We start from the raw sequence: 24,005 nt of genomic DNA on the forward strand, positions 1-24,005 counted from the left end.
TAGAAAATAGGCATGTTATTTATTTAGTATGTAATGGATATTTTACAGAAGAACCAGACTCAGATAAAAGCAATGATAAGGGGTCTGCACGGCCGACAGAGATCATTACTCCGCCATTCGACAATATCCCACACACCAAGAGTGTATTCAACAGAGCTATCCATACTGAGTGCCATCCTGAGCGACATATGGTCGTAGCCTTCAGCAAGCTCATTCAACAGGTAAATGTAGACTCGCATATTATATCTGACAAAGTTGTAGTAAGAAGTGGAAATAAGACTGATTTGAAACCTGACTGAAGGTGCTGCTTCCTCAAACTTACTCAATGGAACAATGATAATGCTTCAAGTTATGAGTTTGACTAGTCCTATTTACAGCCAGGGTTATTTTTATTACATGCTTAGTTTAGTTGGAGGAATGCAGAATCACCCGAAGAAAAGGGAAAAAAACCCACCCAGTCTGTGACGTTAATTCTTTTTCGCTGCTAGTCATTTGGACTAGTAAACCCCAAAATTTTACTAGTCCAACTATTCAGTTACTAGTCCAAATTTAATATACAGTCAATTTGCTTCAGCACTTCTGTCATGATAAGTTTACGACTTTTAATCCCAGGGATTTTCCTACAGTAGAATCTTGGGCCGAATAAGGGACCCATTCCCCTCCAAAAAATTAGCTAAAATTCCCAATTTGTAGCTAAAAATTCCCAATCGGATTCTAAAATTGAAAGTCTGAGTAATGTCATTCTTGGTATGAAATTATCATGATATGTTGAATACTAAAATCAAAATAGAAGTCGACTATAATGATTGAATGAACACTACAGTCAACTTGAAATATTTCATATGTACAATAAATAAACAGTTTAAATCATAAAATAGTGTTTTTCTTTATTTAGTCATTTTTCCCAATTTTACAATCGCAAATTCTCATAAAATGATGCACCCAGACTTAAATAATAATTCCATACCTTATATTGCACTCAAAATGTGTTGAAAAATGTAATTCACCACCATATTTGTAAATATAATATTTACCCATTATATTTGGGTGGGGAGCCTCTAGTCCAATCGGGCTATGAATGGGTTATGATAGGCACTATAGTCCGGCTATGAAATTACTAGTCATGGGCATCGGACTAGTGCTTAAAGTTGTAGACTGAAACACTGACCAGTGGTCAGTACCAAGCAATTTCCTGACATGGGATTCAAACTGGCAGAAGTGAAGGGCTTGTGGTAACATGTTCAGACATCTTAACCACTCAGCCACCAAATAAGTTATTACATAAACTTGAATATGTGGTGGAAGTTTTATATTCTGACCAAATGAAATAGGGCCATCATGCTACATAAATTATAGTTAACAAGGTTGACCGCACCTGAAATGTATAATACTGATCATAAAAATTTATTTTCTAAAAATAGTTTCTACATTGTCAAGAAAATGGAAGCATCACATTGATACTAAATTGAGTGCAAAATGCACTAAAATAAGCTGATGGTAAGGTTTATATATTTACAGTGTCCAGTAAAATAAGCTGATGGTAAGGTTTATATATTTACAGTGTCCAGTAATAAGATTATGTAGCTCTGTTAAGTGTTAAAAACATTTTTGACCTTTCTGAAAAAGAATTGATTTTCCAAAGTTAATCTTAGTATTAATTTGTTGTAGAATTTTGGACTAGAAATTGACCAGCTTACTCTCAGGGACCCATCTTGTAAAGCGGCAAAAAATGAGACCCACATCATCCTGGGACTGTCGCCATCAAACTGTGGTACACAGGTGTCTGTCACCGACGACAACACTTACTATAACAACATGGTAAGCAAATTTTACACAGGTGTCTGTCACCGACGGCAACACTTACTATAACAACATGGTAAGCAAATCTTGCACAGGTGTCTGTCACCGATGGCAACACTTACTATAACAACATGGTAAGCAAATCTTTCACAGGTGTCTGTCACCGACGGCAACACTTACTATAACAACATGGTAAGCAAATCTTTCACTGGTTTATACATGTATATAATCAGATTACTGAAGCCTCCAGATCCTAAATGCTGCATTTCCTTTATAATAGTTATGTAATCTCACACTTGAAAACAAACAATTTGACTTCCAGTACTGCATACACTTAATTATATAAAGTGAAGCCTAATTTCAAGCTAACGCAGCATAATCTACAATACAAAATATGATAAAATTAAGTGAATTTGTTGTAGTTGATGGCTAGAGTTACAAGTGGATTATAAATTGTGTCTGATATATATAACCTGATCAAGTAATATTTACCAACATTCTGTGATTCAATGACACTGTCATTACGGTATTGTGTATTTCAGCTTTTGGTTCATCGCTCATCTCCAGACATGTTGGATGAGACTGGTAGTGGATACGATTCTCTGACAGACAATGAGATTTCAGGATCTGGGTCACATGATCCAAAATCGGAAACCTACTTTGATGACGAGGACTTCCAGACTGATGCAATAAAAGTAGAAGTTTCGTGTCAGTTCATTGAACAGGAACGTGTCACTGAGACCCATGTGGTATGTATAGTTGTTACAGATACAAGGTAGTGATTTTTAGAAGAAACTTTTTAAAAATCTGCTGGTGTCTCTTAATTGAATTGCCTTAAAGCTTAATGTAAAGTGTCAGAGGTCACTAATCTTTTTATGTACATCAAAGGACAAGGCATGCATTATCAAAGACGTCATCAATTTTGACGCATTATGACGTTCCTGTATTAGTGGCGTGATGAAAATGCTGGAAAGCAATGAAAATTTCATTTGTTTTGTGCTAAGAAAAAGAATCAAAACGTCGATCTATCAAGTGAACAGGGATATTTCAACCCTAGTAAACGACAAAAGTCACTCCGCAAACCTCGGGTTGAGACACATGACAGACCCATGTAAGATTTTATTAGCTCACCTTGCCAGAAGGCACATCATGGCATGTAATGGCACCAAGTCCCTCTGTCCGTCCCTTCGTCCGTCAGTCAATATTTCCTTTAAAACGCTACTAGTCATAGAATTCTGCATGGATTGTTTCCAAATTTGGCCAGAAACATCCTTGGGGAAGGGGAACAGAGTTTGTATAAATATTGGCTCTAACCCCCCAGGGGCAGGAGGTGCAAGGCGCAATAGGGAAAAATGTGGCAAATCCTTTAAATTGCTTCTAGTGATAGACTTCTGCATGGATTGTACCCAAATTTGGCCAGAAACATCCTTGGATGAAGGGTAAATAGAGGAAAATCCTTTAAATCGCTTCTAGTGATTGAGTTCTGCATGGATTGTACCCAAATTTAGCCAGAAACATCCTTGGATGAAAGGGAACAGAGTTTGTATAAATTTTGGCTCTGACCCCCCACCCACAATTTATAAGACTTATTTCTTTCAGACTGCCCCAATAGACGTTCCCTGGACAGAGACACACAGACACTTTAGTATCCGTCTATTCCGATCCAGTGCAATGAAGGAACCAGTATACCGCTTCCCTATGGAGATCACTCCGTACAGCCAAGTCTACGTAGAGGTGGACATGCGGCCAAGTAAGTGACCTGATTGATCAGCTGATTGACAATTGGTCAGTAGTCATTGTTTTAGTGTTGACTTAAGGTCAGATGGCGACACAGCGCTAACAACATTTTTACAAGGCTTTATTGCTTAGGCTACTTGTGTGTTATATAATTAGATTTCTGATCAGACCATCAAGTGATCATTTCTAAATTGTATACATTAAAAAATATGTAAACATAATATACTTTTATGATATGCCGTTTCCATGACAACAGGCTGGTATTATAAAGTGTTACCCATCTCCACTGTCGCTTCTTCCCTTCTGTATGTCTTTTGAACTTGTTGTCATGTAAAAATTACAGCAGAGCGGTTAAAACACTGAAACGTCCAATATAGAAATAGATAAAGATTAGGACAGGACTAATAAAAAGTACCTCTAATAGTTGGATTTTGTAATCTATTGCATATGGCTGCTATTTTATGCAAAGGATTAAGTAAATGTTTTATTTTCAGTTAAGAATCTTGAAGTTATAATACAGAGCTGCTGGCTTTCCAGTTATATGGATAAGCAGACTGGTCGGCTGATAACTCTCATAGATAAAGGGTAAGTAGTAGTAAATAACAGACTGGTCGGCTGATAACTCTCATAGATAAAGGGTAAGTAGTAGTAAATAACAGACTGGTCGGCTGATAACTCTCATAGATAAAGGGTAAGTAGTAGTAAATAACAGACTGGTCGGCTGATAACTCTCATAGATAAAGGGTAAGTAGTAGTAAATAACAGACAGGTCGGCTGATAACTCTCATAGATAAAGGGTAAGAAGTAGTAGTAAATAACAGACTGGTCGGCTGATAACTCTCATAGATAAAGGGTAAGTAGTAGTAAATAACAGACTGGTCGGCTGATAACTCTCATAGATAAAGGGTAAGTAGTAGTAAATAACAGACTGGTCGGCTGATAACTCTCATAGATAAAGGGTAAGTAGTAGTAAATAACAGACTGGTCGGCTGATAACTCTCATAGATAAAGGGTAAGTAGTAGTAAATAACAGACTGGTCGGCTGATAACTCTCATAGATAAAGGGTAAGTAGTAGTAAATAACAGACTGGTCGGCTGATAACTCTCATAGATAAAGGGTAAGTAGTAGTAAATAACAGACTGGTCGGCTGATAACTCTCATAGATAAAGGGTAAGTAGTAGTAAATAACAGACTGGTCGGCTGATAACTCTCATAGATAAAGGGTAAGTAGTAGTAAATAACAGACTGGTCGGCTGATAACTCTCATAGATAAAGGGTAAGTAGTAGTAAATAACAGACTGGTCGGCTGATAACTCTCATAGATAAAGGGTAAGTAGTAGTAAATAACAGACTGGTCGGCTGATAACTCTCATAGATAAAGGGTAAGTATCGTAAATGTTATTTACTCACCGCTCCAGATCATCAGTGGGTAATTGTACTCACGCTTTTGAAAAGAAAGCTATACAACTCTGACTTCTGTTTAAATCCAAAAGAAAAATTATGTGGTTACAGAATAAAGTAATTGATGAAAAGGTATCATTGGTGCAGATCTATCTGAAACAAGAACACAGTTGATGCAGACTCTTGTACATGACTTTAATTCTTATGATTTTACTACATTCTTTTGATTTTATTTCTGGATGTAAAGCACTCATAACGATTGAGTTGTGTAAATACAAATATTATAGGGGTAATAAGTACACATTCATATTCTTTTTAGGGGTAATTGACAAATTTTAATGGGCATTTTATCATGTATGTGTTTTAATTGGAGCACTGATAGCTGTATATAACAAGTAAATAGTAGTAAACCATATCTACGTAGCTATGTATTTCCTCAAAGGAAAGATGACTGTTTTGACCAAAGAGATAGGGTGTTCCAACCTCTAGTCCTTCACCTCTTAAGCCTTGTGAAGCACGTTCTAGGTGCTAATCAATGGTCGGTTGTTTTCGCCAGATTCATTGTGCTTCATTCTATTTAATGCTTTATAGATTAAAGATTGTTAGACTCTACATAATTATAATTTAATAGTAAATGATAATCATTTGGATTAAGTTTTCTAATTTATTTTTGTACTATATAAATAACTATTTTTTATTGAACAAACACAAATATGATAACCAAATAATACAATACAAAGTTTCTATAGGATATTTATTTTATTTCAGGTGTAGAACAAAACACGGCGCGGTAAGCTGGATCACTGACGAGTCATTCCTTGAAGGCGCCTGGGGAACAAAATCTCATGCCAAGCGATTTAGCTTCAACTTTGATGATCATTACAATACATGGTTTCTTCAGTGCAAAGTGAATTTCTGTACTAGAGACTTCCCTAATACACCTGGAATTCCTGTAAGTTTCCTTTGTTTTACCCCCAGCACCCTGCCCTCTCTCTCAGCACCAGACCCTTTCCTATAGCATGGGAATATAAGGAATTCCTGTAAATTACAGTTGTTGAAATAAGAAACAATGTAATAATATGTGTTTCCAGTATTTGCATTGCAAGACAGATAACTCTAAAATTGCTTAAATCAATAATTTCCTTCATAAGACATGGAAAATATTTAGCTAAAATCAAAACAAAACTCATTATTAATGATATTCATCTGTTATTTAATAGATTTTATTCATTTAAGCATTGATGCTACTATTTATTAACTTCATAGGAGCAAATTTGTTTCATAACCCTATGAAGTTAAAAAATAGTTACATCAATGCTTATTATTAATTTTTTAGACTACTTGATAACATAAAGAACGTTAAAATGTACCATTCTTTTGATTTTCCAATTTATTATTTTCTAAATCAATACACAATGTCGACGTCTCTATGGTGACATCATGATTACCTCGAATTTGCGCACCATTCTCGGATTTTTTCTTTGTAGTATATGAAGGAAAAGAATCTGCCAATCGGAGAGTTGGATTCAGTAAGAAAACAAATAAAAATTAAATATATATATATATATATATATAAATATCTATTGGCCCTGTCCCTTGTGGTCTATCTTGTTTCTTCCCAATATTTCATGTGGAGGTTGGCTTTGTTATGTCAAAGACGTTACTGGTTCAAATGGTGTCCACTTTAAACTTGTATTATGCAGTGTCGAGAGGACATGTGTGGAAAAATTAGTGACAACTTGCGAGGGGAGATGATAGTTCGAGGTCCACTAGAACTCATAGGAACCGGAGTGAGGCCTCCCAAACCCAGTAGGAAAACCATAATAAAACCTCCCATCAATCATCCAGGTACGTTTAGGTAATAGAAAAGATACCATTCAAACTCCAGATATCTGTTCCTTAGGGTAAGATTCTCTATTAACACACTCTCCAAACCAACTTGGAATGAGATTTGCCTTTCTCACTCTCATATGGGTAAAAGGTTCTTTTAGTCTTCACCATAAAGATTTACTGGTAATGTTATTTCAAAACACTGTCATTTAAAACAGTAAATGTTGTCATCTGTTTGTCATAGTAAACAAAGGATGAAAAACAATTTGTTAATAGTATAATATTACCTGTCTGACAGATGTGTTGAAAATATTATATTACCTGTCTAACAGGTGTGTTAATGATATATTACCTGTCTAACAGGTGTGTTAATATTATATTACCTGTCTGACAGATGTGTTGATAATATTATATTACCTGTCTAACTGGTGTGTTAATGATATTATATTACTTGTCAAACAGGTGTGTTAATATTATATTACCTGTCTAACTGGCGTGTTAATGATATTATATTACCTGTCTAACAGGTGTGTTAATGATATTATATTACCTGTCTAACAGGTGTGTTAATATTATATTACCTGTCTAACAGGTGTGTTAATAATATTATATTACCTGTCTAACAGGTGTGTTAATGATATTATATTACCTGTCTAATAGGTGTGTTAATGATATTATATTACCTGTCTAACAGGTGTGTTAATGATCTTATATTACCTATTTAACAGGTGTGTTAATGATATTATATTACCCGTCTAACAGGTGTGTTAATAGTATATTACCTGTCTAACTGGCGTGTTAATGATATTTTATTACCTGTTTAACAGGTGTGTTAATGATATTATATTACCTGTCTAACAGGTGTGTTAATATGATTATTAGCTCACCTGGTCCAAAGGACGAGGTGAGCTTATGGGATACCGCAGCGTCCGGCGTCCGTGTCTGTTGTCCCGGCGTCCGTCGTACCGTCGTCCGTCAACAATCGACTTCTTCTCCATATCCGCTGGTCGGATTTCAATAAAATTTGACTGGTAGCATCCTTATATGGGGTACTAACTGAAAATTGTACAAATGATGGGGCTGACCCCCCGGGGGCCTGAGGGGGCTGGCCAAAAGGGGTCAATTTGGCTATTTCCATATAAACGACTTCTTCTCTGAAACCAAGCTATGGGATAGCACCCATAATGCAATGGTAGCATCCTTTATAGGGTGGGGGATTCAAAATTGTACAAATGATGGGGTGACCCCCCGGGGGCCTGAGGGGCGGGGTCAAATGAGGGTCAATTGGGCTATATTCCATTTAAACGACTTCTTCTCTGAAACTAAAGCATGAGATAGCACTCACTCAAATGCAATTGTAGTATCGTTATAGGGTGGGGATTCAAAATTGTACAAATGATGGGGCTGACCCCGGGGGCCTGAGGGGCGGGGTCAAAAATGGTAAATTTCTATATAAATGACTATTTCTCTGCAACTTAACATGGGATTGCGCTCATAATGCAATGGTTACATCCTTAAAGGGTTTGGATTCAAAATTTTGCAAATGATGGGGCTGACCCCCCCCCAGGAGCCTTAAGGGTGGGGTCAAAAGGGGTCAATTTAGCTATTTCCATATAAACGACTCCATATAAACGACTTCTTCTCTGCAACTAAGAATGGAAGAGCACTTATAATGCAATGGTAGCATCCTTATAGGGTTGGGATTTGAAATTGTACAAATGATAGGGCTGACCCCCGGGGCCTTAAACGGCAATAGATGCGAGGTCAAAAAGGTCAATTAGGCTACTATTAAATATCATATTATATTACCTGTCTAACAGGTGTGTTAAATATATTGATATTACCTGTCTAATGGTGTGTTATGATATTGTATTACCTGTCTAACATGTGTGTTAATGATATATTATTTGTCTAACAGGTGTTTTTGATATTATATTACCTGTCTGACAGGTGTGTTGATAATATTATATTACCTGTCTAACTGGTGTGTTAATGATATTATATTACTTGTCAAACAGGTGTGTTAATATTATATTACCTTTCAAACAGGTGTGTTAATATTATATTACCTGCCTTACAGGTGTGTTAATAATATTATATTACCTTTCTAACAGGTGTGTTAATGATATTATATTACCTGTCTAAGAGATGTGTTAATGATATATTAGCTGTCTAACAGGTGTGTTAATATTATATTACCTGTCTGACAGATGTGTTGATAATATTATATTACCTGTCTAACTGGTGTGTTAATGATATTATATTACTTGTCAAACAGGTGTGTTAATATTATATTACCTATTTAACAGGTGTGTTAATGATATTATATTACCTGTCTCACAGGTGTGTTAATGATATTATATTACCTGTCTAACAGGTGTGTTAATGATATTATATTACCTGTCTCACAGGTGTGTTAATGATATTATATTACCTGTCTCACAGGTGTGGTCCCTCAAGCTGATAAGGGCAATCATCAACACCAGTCCAACGGTCAACACAATTCTGACCATGCTGAAACCTTGGTCATTAAAGGTCTGGATTCTGGAACAGTTGTTGGCATCGCATTTGCAGCATTTATCATTGGAGTTCTACTGATGGCAGCATTGTGGTTCATTCATACACATACGGGTAGGTAACATACACATATGGGTAGGTAACATACACATACGGGTAGGTAACATACACATGAGTAGGTAACATACACATATGAGTAGGTAACATACACATATGAGTAGGTAACATACACATATGAGTAGGTAACATACACATATGAGTAGGTAACATACACATATGAGTAGGTAACATACACATATGAGTAGGTAACATACACATATGAGTAGGTAACATACACATACAGGTAGGTAACATACACATACGGGTAGGTAACATACACATACGGGTAGGTAACATACAAATATGGGTAGGTAACATACACATACAGGTAAGGTAACATACACATATGAGTAGTAACATACACTTACATACACATATGAGTAGGTAACATACACATGAGTAGGTAACATAGTAACATACAGGTAGGTAACATACATATATGGGTAGGTAACAAACACATACGGGTAGGTAACATACAAATATGGGTAGGTAACATACACATACAGGTAGGTAACATACATATACGGGTAGGTAACAAACACTTACGGGTAGGTAACATACACATATGGGTAGGTAAGATACACATACAGGTAGGTAACATAAAAATATGGGTAGGTAACATACACATATGGGTAGGTAACATACATATATTGGTAGGTAACATACATATACAGATAGGTAACATACACATATTGGTAGGTAACATACACATATAGGTAACAACATACAGGTAGGTAACATAACATACAGGTAGGTAACATACAATGGGTAGGTAACATACACATATGGGTAGGTAACATACACATACAGGTAGGTAACATACATATACGGGTAGGTAACATACAAATATGGGTAGGTAACATACACATACAGGTAGGTAACATACACATATGGGTAGGTAACATACACATACAGGTAGGTAACATACACATATGGGTAGGTAACATACACATACAGGTAGGTAACATACACATATGGGTAGGTAACATACACATATGGGTAGGTAACATACACATATGGGTAGGTAACATACACATACAGGTAGGTAACATACACATACAGGTAGGTAACATACACATATGGGTAGGTAACATACACATATGGGTAGGTAACATACACATATGGGTAGGTAACATACACATATCACAGGTAGGTAACATACACATAAATGGGTAGGTAACATACACATATGGTTTAACATACACATATGTAGGTAACATACACATACAGGTAGGTAACATACACATATGGTAGGTATACACATATGGATAGGTAACATACACATATGGGTAGGTAATACATACATTTGGTAATATTATACCTTACGGGTAGGTAACATACACAATATGGGTAGGTAACATACACATTGGATAGGTAACATACACATATGGGTAGGTAAAACATTACATCATCATATGGTGGGTATCGGTAACATACACATACAGGTAGGTAACATACACATATGGGTAGGTAACATACATATATGGTAGGTAACATACATACATACTCAGGTAGGTAACATACATATATGGGTAGGTAACATACACATACAGGTAGGTAACATACACATATGGGTAGGTAACATACACATATCGGTAGGTAACATACACATATGGGTAGGTAACATACATATATGGGTAGGTAACATACACATACAGGTAGGTAACATACACATACAATGGGTAGGTAACATATACATATCGATAGGTATTAGGTAACATACACATATGGGTAGGTAACATACACATATGGGTAGGGTAACATACACATATGGGTAGGTAACAAAATATATATACAGGTAGGTAGGTAACATACACATACAGGTAGGTAACAGCATAAATGGATAGGTATAACATATACGGATAGGTAACATATATATATAGGTGCATTTTGCATTTTGGAACCGATCGGTCAACAAGATGGCCGACAGGCGGCCATCTTGGATTTTGATAGTTAAAGTTTGTTACCGCTATTTCTCAGAAAGTACTGAAGGGATCTTTCTCAAATTTTATATGTAGGTTCCCCTAGGATCCTTGTTGTGCATTTTGCATTTTGGAACCGATTGGTGAACAAGATGGCCGACAGGTGGCCATCTTGGATTTTGCTAGTTAAAGTTTGTAACCGCTATTTCTCAAAAAGTGCTCAAGAGATCTTTCTCAAATTTCATATACAGGTTCCCCTAGGACCCTAGTTGTGCATATTGCATTTTGGGATCGATTGGTGAACAAGATGGCCGACAGGTGGCCATCTTGGATTTTGCTAGTTAAAGTTTGTAACCGCTATTTCTCAAAAAGTGCTTAAGAGATCTTTCTCAAATTTCATATACAGGTTCCCCTAGGACCCTAGTTGTGCATATTGCATTTTAGGATCGATTGGTGAACAAGATGGCCGACAGGTGGCCATCTTGGATTTTGATAGTTAAAGTTTGTTACCGCTATTACTCAAAAAGTACTATAGGTATCATTCACAAATTTCATATGAAGGTTCCCCAAGGACCCTAGTTGTGCATATTATTTTTTGGGACCGATCGGTAAACAAGATGGCCAACCGACGGCCATATTGGATTTTGATTGTTACAGTTTGTTACCGCTAATTCTCAGAAAGTACTGAAGGGATCTTTCTCAAATTTCATATGTAGGTTCCCCTAGGATCCTTGTTGTGCATATTGCATTTTGGTATCGATTGGTGAACAAGATGGCCGACAGGCGGCCATCTTGGATTTTGATAGTTAAAGTTTGTTACCGCTATTTCTCAAAAAGTGCTGAAGGGATCTTTCTCAAATTTCATATATGTGGTTCCCCTAGGACCCTAGTTGTGCATATTGCATTTTGGGATCGATTGGTGAACAAGATGGCCGACAGGTGGCCATCTTGGATTTTGATAGTTAAAGTTTGTAACCGCTATTTCTCAAAAAGTGCTTGAAGAGATCTTTCTCAAATTTCATATATAGGTTCCCCTAGGACCCTAGTTGTGCATATTGCATTTTGGGATCGATTGGTGAACAAGATGGCCGACAGGTGGCCATCTTGGATTTTGATAGTTAAAGTTTGTTACCGCTATTACTCAAAAAGTACTGAAGGTATCGTTCACAAATTTCATATGAAGGTTCCCCAAGGACCCTAGTTGTGCATATTATTATTTGGGACCGATCGGTAAACAAGATGGCCGACCGACGGCCATATTGGATTTTGATTGTTACAGTTTGTTACCGCTAATTCTCAGAAAGTACGGAAGGGATCTTTCTCAAATTTTATATGTAGGTTCCCCTTGTACCCTATTTGTGCATAGTACCTTTTAGGACTGATACATAATGCCTTTCGGGACTGATCGGTAAACAAGATGGCCAACCGGCCGCCATCTTAGATTTCATTGTTGAAGTTTGTTACCACTATTTCTTAGAAAGTACTATAGCGATCTGTCTCAAATTTAATATGTCGTGTGTTTGAAAAAGTTTGAAAAGCAGGAAAAGATCCCTCTTTCCATTGTCAGACATAGATCATTCTTTGGTGGACGCCAAGATCCCTCTGGGATCTCTTGTATCATATTCTAATCACATATAAGTTTCTGGTGTGACCTACCTTACGTGTCTATTTTTAGGTCCTATTAAGCATGCAGTTGCCTCTCGAGGCGGAGTGTTGTCAGGGAGTGGGGAATCGACACCAATGTCTACAGCCCCGATCACCATCAATTCATAGTGACCGGTCATGGTCAGAGAAACATGACTAAATAACTGCTGGCCTTTGTATGTCCAATCTCTGGCCAACTGATGGTTACAGTCAAAACAAATCAATTTTACGGTAAAACGGGTAGCCTAGATGTGCTCTGATCACTATATGGTCAGAACGTTTGTTATCTAGGTGTGGTCAATCTTTCACTGAGTCTGTCTCAGTTATATTATTGTTTCTTTTTTTTCAATTATGATTTTGTTTTTTTGATTAAGTTATGCATATCTTGTTGGTGTAGACAGACTCCAAGGTCCTAGTTCTGCATCATTATTTGATACATTATTAGTAGGATATTTGCAATATTGTAATAGCCAAGTTATGAAACTACCATCTATTTTATTTTATATACACACTGTATCTACTTATTTAAGCGTGCTGAGATTTTCAGGGTTTTGTTGTTGTTGTTTCTGTCTTTATTTGTCAAAAGAAGTGAGTGCTAGAATCCTGGAAAACATTTTATGCCAATTAACAGAACATAAACTGAAAGATATCATAAATAAATTACGATTTCATGAATTACATGCAACTTGTGAGAATAACATGTCATTCAGAGTGTTGATATTTTGTCTGAAACAATTGACTCTGTTCCTGTTTTCAAAAAAACTGACAAAAAACAAAATAACAAATTTTCTTGTATTTTTAGTTTTACAATTTCATTTAAGCTTAAAAACAGTTTGGTTTAAAATTTTGTAAGTTTTATGCAGTATATACAAAAGTTGTATTTGCAACATATAGAAAGCAGGAAGTCTTTAAATGTCAAAATCCAAGTATATTAAAAAAAAATTAGAGGAAAGTTTCATTTTGTTTTTTTAAGAAAATGTTCTTGTTGCAACAAGATGTTATTGGCCCTCAACCATTTTGAAATACTAAACAACCACATAGGTTTTGTCTGTTATGTGGTTTAGGTGATCTTGTGTCAGCAGATTTAACAAGGTAATCGGACCATACAGATAGGGATGTGTAGAAATAGAACGGGTATTTATTGTATAAACTCCTTACCTCACTCACCTTACCTACATATTTGGTAATGGTGTACTTTTCTCTTAGATTAATGCAACATATTGGTGCTTTGTAGTTTTCAAGATTTTGTGTTTGTCAAAAAGGCTACATGTTGTTATATTTGTTTTGCTGTTAGCGATTGTTTAATTCATTTAAAACGCAACTGCATGGTCACATATGCTCCGTGCTTACAAGAAGAATTCAGGGTCAATTTTAGGTGCAAGCATGAAGGTGACAGGGATTTGATGCACAAGCTTCTGACTGACTAAGATTTATGTTGTGAAACTGCATTAATACAAATTTGAAGACGACAGTTTTGATAAATAATTTTTTAGAAGGTGGATGTAAAGGATTAATTATTGTTTTATCATTATTAATTTTAGTGCATGAAGTGATTCAAAGATAAAGCCAACTAAATTATCAAATGTTTTCAAGAAAAGTGCTATATTAGGTAAGAAAAGATAAACAGACATAAGTGCTATTTTGTTATGCTAAATGCTATTTTTGTTACTGGTGTGTTATCTAGTATACTACAATCTGTTTTCTCTGACAGCCTCACAGGTCTTATTATATAGACCTTTCTTAATATTAGCTCATGAATATTCATCTTTGAACTAAAACGAGGCTTAGTGAGCATAGCGGTGGTAGTAATACATGTGCAGTAATAGTATAATGTGTTGTAATTATTTTACTTACCTTATCATTAGATGGAAAAAAACAAATCTAAGTTCACATTATATTCCCATAGGGGTCCATGAATCAATTTGATGCATCAGTCACTGAATTATGGCATAAACATATGTATAAAATATCCCAGAGACAATAAGAAAGAAAATGCAGGTATTCATGTCAATGATTTCCTTTATTGAGGCCAAGCTAAATTACAGTATTGGTACTCGTTGCTTAAACTGGAATAAGGCTATATATTATACATGTATGGTGCCAAATAAACAAGGGACATGAACCAAACAATTAAATAACATAAATACCATTCCTAACCTTCATTATCAGAGTCTCAAGTTGCCTTCCCCATATTCCCTTTAGGCCAGTATTTGGGTCCCAGTCTGTTTATATTTAACAGCTGTCCCCTCTGATCACATTTTGCCATTAATTTCCCTATTAAGGTATACATAAATTAAGTTGTTATTACAAATTTCACCTAGCTCTGGCTGTCCCCTTTACCAATCCTTATTTACTCCAATAATCACCATTTGTCTATGACATGTTAACAATCACAAACACCAATTATGCTCACAATATTGCAAACAAATGATATTTGTAATTAGAGTAAAGCATTCCTTAATGACTATCTCTGTATAACGACCATCTTCTTTAATAAGACCAATTTCTTTATGGCGCAAACAAAATGGTCAATTTTACATTACATGACCTTTTGTTGTGACCATTTGGCTACAAAGCCCATTTTCTCATTGGATTTTTTGGGTTTAGATAGGCTTCCCTGCATATATGTGTTGTCCTAATTTCCTCATTTTTATATATCACAAAATAAAAGTACGTTGTACTTGATATATTGAGTGATAATTAATGCACAAAAAGTGTTGTTTCATTTTTATCAAAAGGTTATGCATGTATATATCAACCGGCACATTCACTTAGAAAATTACGGTCAAGAACTAAACACTTAATTATATATTTGTTCCATTTATGTAAAACACATGTATGGGAATTCTCCACTCTTGTGCTTAAATGTGTGGAAACAAACTACACATGTAAACAGATAAATAACTGATGGTGAAAATATACTGTAATGTAATGTTACACAGATAAATCTACATTGATCTTCAACATTATGCACCCTTTTCTCTGCCTATGTTGATAATCAAACTTCTTTTACACTAAAATTAGATGAAAATGAGCAATTAAACCTATTTTCATGATATTGAACGGACATGTGGTTTGTTTTGTAAGATATGTTGCATTAATTGTATATACGTTGCTACGGTGCCCGTGCTCACTAAGCCTCGATCTGAATTAGGAATGTCAGGCATGCATATAATTTGAGAAAGGTCTATTGGTTTCAATGGTTACCAGTGTGACAAGCTCTTGTTGTCATGGTTTCCATTGCAACCAATATTGTTACCAAGGTAACCACTTTGACATGGTTACCACTGTGAGATTTCTTGTTGTCATGGTAACCACTAGGAAAGTACATCTTCCTTTTGTTTACTGCCTTGACAAGTCTTGTTTCTCCTAATAACAGACTTTGTTGCTATGGCTACAAATGTAACAGATCCTGTTAGTATGGTTGTCACTGTCAGTTTTTCCCTGGAAAGTACAATATTTTAACTGTAAGTCTGATTTGTTTGTCTCTTTTTGAATACTTAGTGTAGCAATATTAAAGAAAGCAACATTGTTTTTTCAAGTTAAAAGATAAGTAAAAAGAATTATCAAATGCTGACATTTGCTAAGCTGTAAAGCTTACAATGTAAGTACTGTAATCCACAAATCCACCTGCTGTATACATGCTTATGGTGTAAACAGTTATTATTAATAAGTTTATATAATTTATTATCTGAGATCTGAAAAAAAATTATTCATGTTTACATGATGTGTATAAAACTTTACAATGAGAAGAAGAATTCTAGATTGCTTCATAAGGATAATTTTGTAGAGATTGAATCCACCAGCTTTTACTTACTCTATAGGTATTGGTTTAGTGGTTTTATAGTGTTACTTTTAACTTATTCTCATATTAAATGAAGTCTTTCTTTTAAAAATGTCAAAATCCCCTTTTTATTGGTTTATACATGCCATCTTAACTTAATTAATTTGTTAATGACTTGTAATCTTACATTTTTTATTTGAACTATTGTTTTTTTGTTTTTTTTTTGGAAATAACAGATAAATGCTTATGCTATTGAGAAGCCAATTATTTTTACTTAAATCATTTTGAACTTGATACATATTAGCATAGTGAAAATGACTGAAACAGTGCTTTGTTATTCTTTATAGGGGTCTGTTTTAATGCTTTGTTTTCAAAACTTTTGTTTTCATTACTTTGAATCAACTTTATCCTTTTAAAATCTCCTAATCTATGGCAGTTACATTAAAATGGTTCATCTTGTGTTGCTTTTGAAAATGAATTAAGATATCTAGGCAGTTTAAAACAATGATCTGTTCAGGTTAGTGGTTTTAATTTTGGCTATTTTACATAACTGTAGAACCTTTTTCTGAGGATTTTTCTTGCACAGTTGAATTTTTATATTCATACTTATATTCTGAAACATGAGAAACCAGAGTTTGGTATAGTTGTGTGGTGTAAATTTGGCTTCAGATTTATTACTTTGTGTTAATATTTGTTCTGCTTTATTGGACATAAGGAAAATGTAATCAGGAATCTGTACAGTTAACAAATTATGCACTGAACATGGGTACTGACATTGATATATATAATCGTGCCATCCAAAAAGCTCAATGACTTACCAATGAAGGTTACACACAACTTGGTTAGTGTTTTACGGGTATGGTCAGAAGCCATTCAGGTTACATAATCAGATTTTGTTTTTACAATTTGAAAAAAAATTATATTTAGGAAACTCCTAAATCTCCTGAATTAAAAAGATTTTTTTTTCACAATGTATAGATTTTTTATGCCATGTTAAATTTCTCATAATAGTCATCCAAAATCATTTAAACATGATTAGCATCAATGTTTTTTATTATCAATGATGAAATCTACTATTTAAGAACACAGTGAGACCCATTGTCTTCATACAGTGTTTATCTCTCTGATGTTAGAGACTTGGAGGAAAATGATGTGAGTGAGCTTGATGGAAGAGTGTGAGAGGATCAGCACTACTTAAACTCTGTTATAGATATACCATTAAAACTCTTTGATGTAACTTTGACAAAAAAAAACACAGGACAAATTCTTGATGTTAATTTAATAATTTTACATACCAGTAATTTGTTTATATGTAGGAAGTCTGTGATAAAATGAAATCTCAATATTTATTTCTAAAAGGGAAAGATCTGTAGCTGATTTTCACTGAATTTCTCAAAACTGTTTCACAAAATTTCTTTCTGATTATTTTAGTTCATGAATAATAGGTATGTATCTGCTTTTCTTAAATAAGTGCCTTTTGTAAAGTGAAATTAGTGAGTGAGTACAATCCAGCAGACTGGTGATTTTTGCAATCAATAGATTGTTGGTTTCTGTATGAGACCACTGACCATGTTTCTGTGTGATTCCAATGACTTGGTGTCTATTGATTATTTGGATTTATTTCTGTAAAAATCAATTGACAGTTGAATTAGGAATCCACTGACTTGGTGTCTATTGATTCGTGGACTTGGTTCTATAAAAATCAATTGACAGTTGAATTAGGAATCCACTGACTTGGTGTCTATTGATTCGTGGACTTGGTTCAGTAAAAATCAATTGACAGTTGAATTAGGAATCCACTGACTTGGTGTCTTTTGATTCGTGGACTTGGTTCAGTAAAAATCAATTGACAGTTGAATTAGGAATCCACTGACTTGGTGTCTATTGATTCGTGGACTTCGTTCAGTAAAAATCAATTGACAGTTGAATTAGGAATCCACTGACTTGGTGTCTATTGATTCGTGGACTTGGTTCAGTAAAAATCAATTGACAGTTGAATTAGGAATCCACTGACTTGGTGTCTATTGATTCATGGACTTTGTTCTATAAAAATCAATTGACTGTTAAATCATTGACTTGGTTTCTGTATGAATTCACCGACTTGTTTTCTGTATGAATCTACTGATTTGGTTTCTGTATGAATCTACTGACTTGGTTTCTGTATGAATCCACTGACTGTTGGTTTCTGTATGAATCCACTGACTTGATTTCTGTATGAATCCACTGACTGTTGGTTTCTTTCTCTATCCATGAATTGATGTGGTTTTTTAATGAATCTATTTGGCTGCTGTATGAATGATGAATATGTATTTCCCGGTGGTTTTGTATTGTTGTGCTTTATGACTTTGTTAATTCTTGGTCAGCAACTCCCTTTTTCTAAGCAAAACCAAACCATTTTGCCAAATTTTGGATCAACTATTACACAGTGTTATAGTTGCCTTTCACTTGATGTTAAGGTCATGTTAGTGTTATGATAGTAATATTTGTTACATGATAGAACTTTTTTTAGTATTAATGTAGAAATTCTCTACAGAGTCTGATTGAAACTGGTACACCTGTGATTTCAGGTTAAGTGCGAGGTTCAATGATAAAACACATACATTGTATTAGGATTCTTTGTCCTCTGTTTCAATATTTGCCCCTCCCATCCCTACTCCCATCTAACTTTGATGTTATATGTCATGGATTAGATATACATTCTTAAATCTCACATCTTCAAATTAAAATTTATTTCCTGTCTAATATTGACCATGACAAGATTTCAAGTTTTGTTTTCCAAAATTCTTGAGAATTTAATATGTTTTACCTCAATATTTTAACTCTGGATCAAAAAGTATATTTTCTTTTATTTAATTGATTCTAAATGTTTGCATGGCAATTAATTGATATTGTGAATGGCTATGTGAAAATCAGACAGTTCCCTGGACTGTAACAATAAAACCTTGTGTGTTAAATCTGTAGCTGAATCCTTCACCATGTAAAACTATGTAAAGTTTTATATGATTGAAGTGTTCAAGCATTGTCACAAATTCATTTTTTTGTTCATAGATATTCTGTTTCAATAATAAGGTTAGGGGAATTCTAGCCATTGCCTCTTGTTATTGTACTGTTCTGTTCAAAAGATGTGTTGGTTTGATTCATGGCTGAGTGAGTATTGACCTTATTACATATTATAACCTTATCTTATTCTACCTGGATAGGACCCTACCTAACTGGAAGCCTTGCAATGTGTGTTCTTATAAATATATATCTTGCAGCTTTGCTTAAAGTCGCAAGTCTGTGGCGTTGAGATTTATTTGTATTGTTAAATTCATGAATGATTACCGGTAACTGATTGTTGAAAGTGAATTTTTTCACCTACATATGATATTGATATACTGTTGTAATTAGAGTTATTTCCCTTGAGGTTTTCTTTCAATACGGGCCTCGTATGCAGGACCCCATTCATTGTGACACATTTGTATTGTAACTTTTTTTAAAAACTTGAAGTGACTACAAAATGGTTTAATGAGTGGTATTACAGGGGAATATCTTAAGTGAAACACTTTTTAAGATGGTTGTATATTGTTAAAATATTATGTATATAGTTAAAATCATTAGGTAAGCAGCATTTTAAACTGAAATTACTTGGAGTGAAATGACGCTTCAGTGAGTGATTATTTTGTGTTTTTCGTGTGCTAACATTGTGGAGCTGACCGTTGTGATTTGGCCATGTTATTGTTTACTTACCTTGTATATGGTGCCTCCTACCTCAATTTGAAACATGTTTTTGGATGTCCATGTGTTTAATTTTAATAAATAAGTATATTTTTTTTCAAAACAGTGATTTTGCTTGATAGATATTGTCAAATATTAAACAAGACTTAACTGTGGATATAAAGAAATACATGTTATCATGTTTGGATTCACGGCTTAATAAAATTTATTAAAAATCAAGTGATAGTTAAAAAAATTTATAAAATAAATTAATTTCAAAATTCCATTAGGATAAGAGGGAAGACTTTTTGTTTGATATTTGACATATCTTCTAAGAGAGCTTGTCTGCAGCATCCACACTCAAATACACTTTGGGTAAAGGTAACAGTTATACTAGAAATCAAAACCTTATTTCATCTAAATGAGTGTATTACCGGGGGTTTATTAACTACAGGTGCTTACAACTTTGAGGCATATGATTTGTTATGACACAAATACTGAGAAATGTGAACATGAACATTGAAAAGTTATATGTATTGCCGTGAATACAGTGTATATCATTTGTTAACTGAAGTACCACCTGTGATGTAGCAAAATCGACCTTTGACATGTTAGTTTCTGTGTTGTGTATAGATCCATGGCGATCAGGTAAATTTCTCTCTAAAAGCATCATGGTAATGTGGATACTGCTAGCAAGCTCTGCCGTCATTTTCGTTGACTGTTGTTGGTTTTAGCTTAACATCTATATCATTTTGAGATATAATAGTGTATCCTGTACATAATGTATATTATGATGTATATGTATTTTACAATGTTTATACTGTATTTTGCATGCAGATGATGTATTGATCAACTTATGTTATACATCACACGTTATTATCATACATCAATCAACTGTTCACCAATAGGAACCATTCTGTTACATCATGTGATCAAGGTCAAGGTCATATGATCACACCTGTTTTATTCTCATTCTCCACTTGGCCAAGATGACAATGATTTCATTACTGTTTATTTGTTTCTTTATATATTATTTGTGTCATGTCTTTTTTCCCTACAATCCAAATCATTAAACTATATTAGAATACAGACACATTATGTCAAAACTATGAAGCTGAACTGCTCTCTTTACCATTTATTATGCAATCTCGTTTGGAAAAAAATCATTATTTATATAATTGGCCAGTAAATTAGGTTATACGCAGACGCTGTTCTATATACCTCATTCTAAAGCTCATTAGGTTGGCTTACTTTTGCAGTAAATCTGCAATTGTTTTTGTCTCTAAATTTTGATTAACATTTTCATTAAATTTCTTAATGTCTTGCTTTTATCCCTTTCATTGCCAAACCCTTTTTCTCTGGGATTATCAATCTGATTGTGGGGATCATCTTACTCCACTGTTTGTTAACCATCAGTTTTAGGTTTAAAGATCCTTGTATGTTTTCTTATGTGTGCTATCTTACACTGCATATTGTTTTATATTTGACTATAGATCTGAACATTCAGGAAAATTATCCTTGATATAATTGTATTTGTTACTGGTTCAAAATTTGAATTATCTACCCTTGTGACTTATCTGCCCTTGTGTACTTTGCTACATGTTCTAAGATTAGATAACTCTATTCAGACAGGATCTTAATTTGGGCCATTTACATTAAAAATGTGCAGGAGAATTGGCGTACTTTGTACCTAAGACGAGCTAACCCCACACTCTACACTTTCATTTTTAGTCCTATTTTGGGTTTGGAAGTGTTTTGCACATTTGACATTTGAATAAGTAGTTTTTCTTGCATAAAATGTGCCATAAGTATTATGATGAGTTGAAACCTCTTCAAAATCAGACCTCTCGCTTTATTGATTCCATTATTTTGAAACCAGACTCTCTGCTTCATATGTTTTAAATGAGTTTTTGTCAAATGCAAGCTGTGATATTCTTCTTTTTTTGTGCTGCTTTTGAATAATTTCATGAAAGCATTGAAAAAAAAATCGTTAATACTTATGAAAATGTATAAGGGAAGCTGGGGAAAGCAGTTCATTTATATAAATAAGAAATCTTGAGCTTTTCCTTCGTTCTGTTAATAGGTATATGTAAATTTAATCACAATATACCTTTCAATCAATTGTATACAAGTTCAATGTTCATATGTAGGTATGTATCGGTGGAATCCATACCGCTGGGCCATACTAGGATACATTTTTATACGGGTTAATACTTCTATATTTTATCTGATAAATATATGCCGGTGTCTATAGACAGTTTTGCGCATGGTAGTGCACAACAATTTTGCAATGGTAGGTTTAGAGAGAGTTTCAATGAAACAATTGATAAACATTCTTGAAGGATATTGTGTATGGACTGTTTTGCTTGATACTACCTGTAAACACTTTGCAAGAGACTGTCTATAAATAAGAAATTATACAAGACTGTCTTTTAAATAGTTTTGTATGAGTGTGTTTATATACAACTGTGGTTTACTACTATCATCCTATTGTCAATACATTGTTTTCACATTTAGTTTGATGTATGTACTTTTCTAAACAAAGCCTGTTTTACATCATATTGTTATCTCGTCTGTTTACATCAATTCTTATTCATTCAACATTTAAACAGCTCATCACAAAACCAGGACATTTATGCTAGCTCACTAAATACAGACGTTTACATCACTTTCTAGCTTACTGAACACATTTTAGTCTGGTTAGCTCACTAAACATGTGTTTCAAGCCTGACTAACTTACTAAAACACATATAAAATACACACGGACACTCACTTAACACATACCAAATCAACACAGATAGACATACATAACATTTGATAATTTTCCCAGTGAGTCAGCTTTGTCCAATGTTCTGATTTGGCATCATGTAGCCAAAGAACATACTCAGTGTCTTGTCGAGATCTTATATATTTTGTATGAAGAGTATTCATTACCCAATTCAATGGATATCATTATATTGTTGGACATCAGGTATAACTCCCAGGTTTTGGTTGTAGTTTGTTAATCATAAGAATAGAACATGGGACAGAGTTGCACCAATTTCATTCCTATTTCACCACCCATCACCAATCACAATATGTTTTTAAATATTTCACCAGTCACCATATCTTGTATAAAGATCTGTTGTCTCGTCTCTCATACTGATTCTATGTTGAAATTGAATCATGTGAATGTTTACATTCATGTATCTTTATAAGCTAAAATTGAATAAAGATTAAAAAAAAAGAGCTGTTGTTGTTCGTTTTAAAGATACGTTTATTTACCGATTTCCGCTTGTAAGTATAACAGAGAACAGATTTCATGTGGCTTAATTGTCAAACATAACACCGCTAATATGTCCAATGGCGTAGCTCTTTTAAATATACCATCATTAATAGAGATTACCTGGCAGAAAAATGTTTAGTTTTGGGATCATGAAAACAAAACAACCGTTGAACTCAATCGTTGCTTAGCCTACCAATATTGCAGTATCTGTTTCTTAGCATTAGACTGAACAGACCTCTTTCACAAACAATGGAACTATGTTCACGAACCAATTTTATTAAAACTTAATGTTATTTGTAGCAACATTTA

At 34.3% G+C, this 24,005-nt stretch overlaps 1 protein-coding gene across 1 annotated transcript in view; it reads left to right on the top strand.

Moving 5' to 3' along the window:
- LOC138321135 (transforming growth factor beta receptor type 3-like) overlaps nt 1-23,671 on the top strand; it is an 83,740-nt gene extending 60,069 nt beyond the window's left edge. Inside the window, exons 9-17 of the mRNA XM_069264577.1 lie at nt 49-221; nt 1,669-1,818; nt 2,343-2,549; nt 3,400-3,550; nt 4,032-4,122; nt 5,708-5,891; nt 6,643-6,787; nt 9,215-9,400; nt 12,983-23,671. Coding sequence (XP_069120678.1) covers nt 49-221; nt 1,669-1,818; nt 2,343-2,549; nt 3,400-3,550; nt 4,032-4,122; nt 5,708-5,891; nt 6,643-6,787; nt 9,215-9,400; nt 12,983-13,080 — 1,385 coding nt within the window. The 3' untranslated portion in view covers nt 13,081-23,671. The remainder of the gene's footprint in view (nt 1-48; nt 222-1,668; nt 1,819-2,342; nt 2,550-3,399; nt 3,551-4,031; nt 4,123-5,707; nt 5,892-6,642; nt 6,788-9,214; nt 9,401-12,982) is intronic.
- The last annotated feature ends 334 nt before the right edge of the window (nt 23,672-24,005 follow it).

This window comes from Argopecten irradians, chromosome 4, assembly GCF_041381155.1.
Source record: "Argopecten irradians isolate NY chromosome 4, Ai_NY, whole genome shotgun sequence".
Classification (NCBI taxonomy): Eukaryota; Metazoa; Mollusca; class Bivalvia; order Pectinida; family Pectinidae; genus Argopecten; species Argopecten irradians.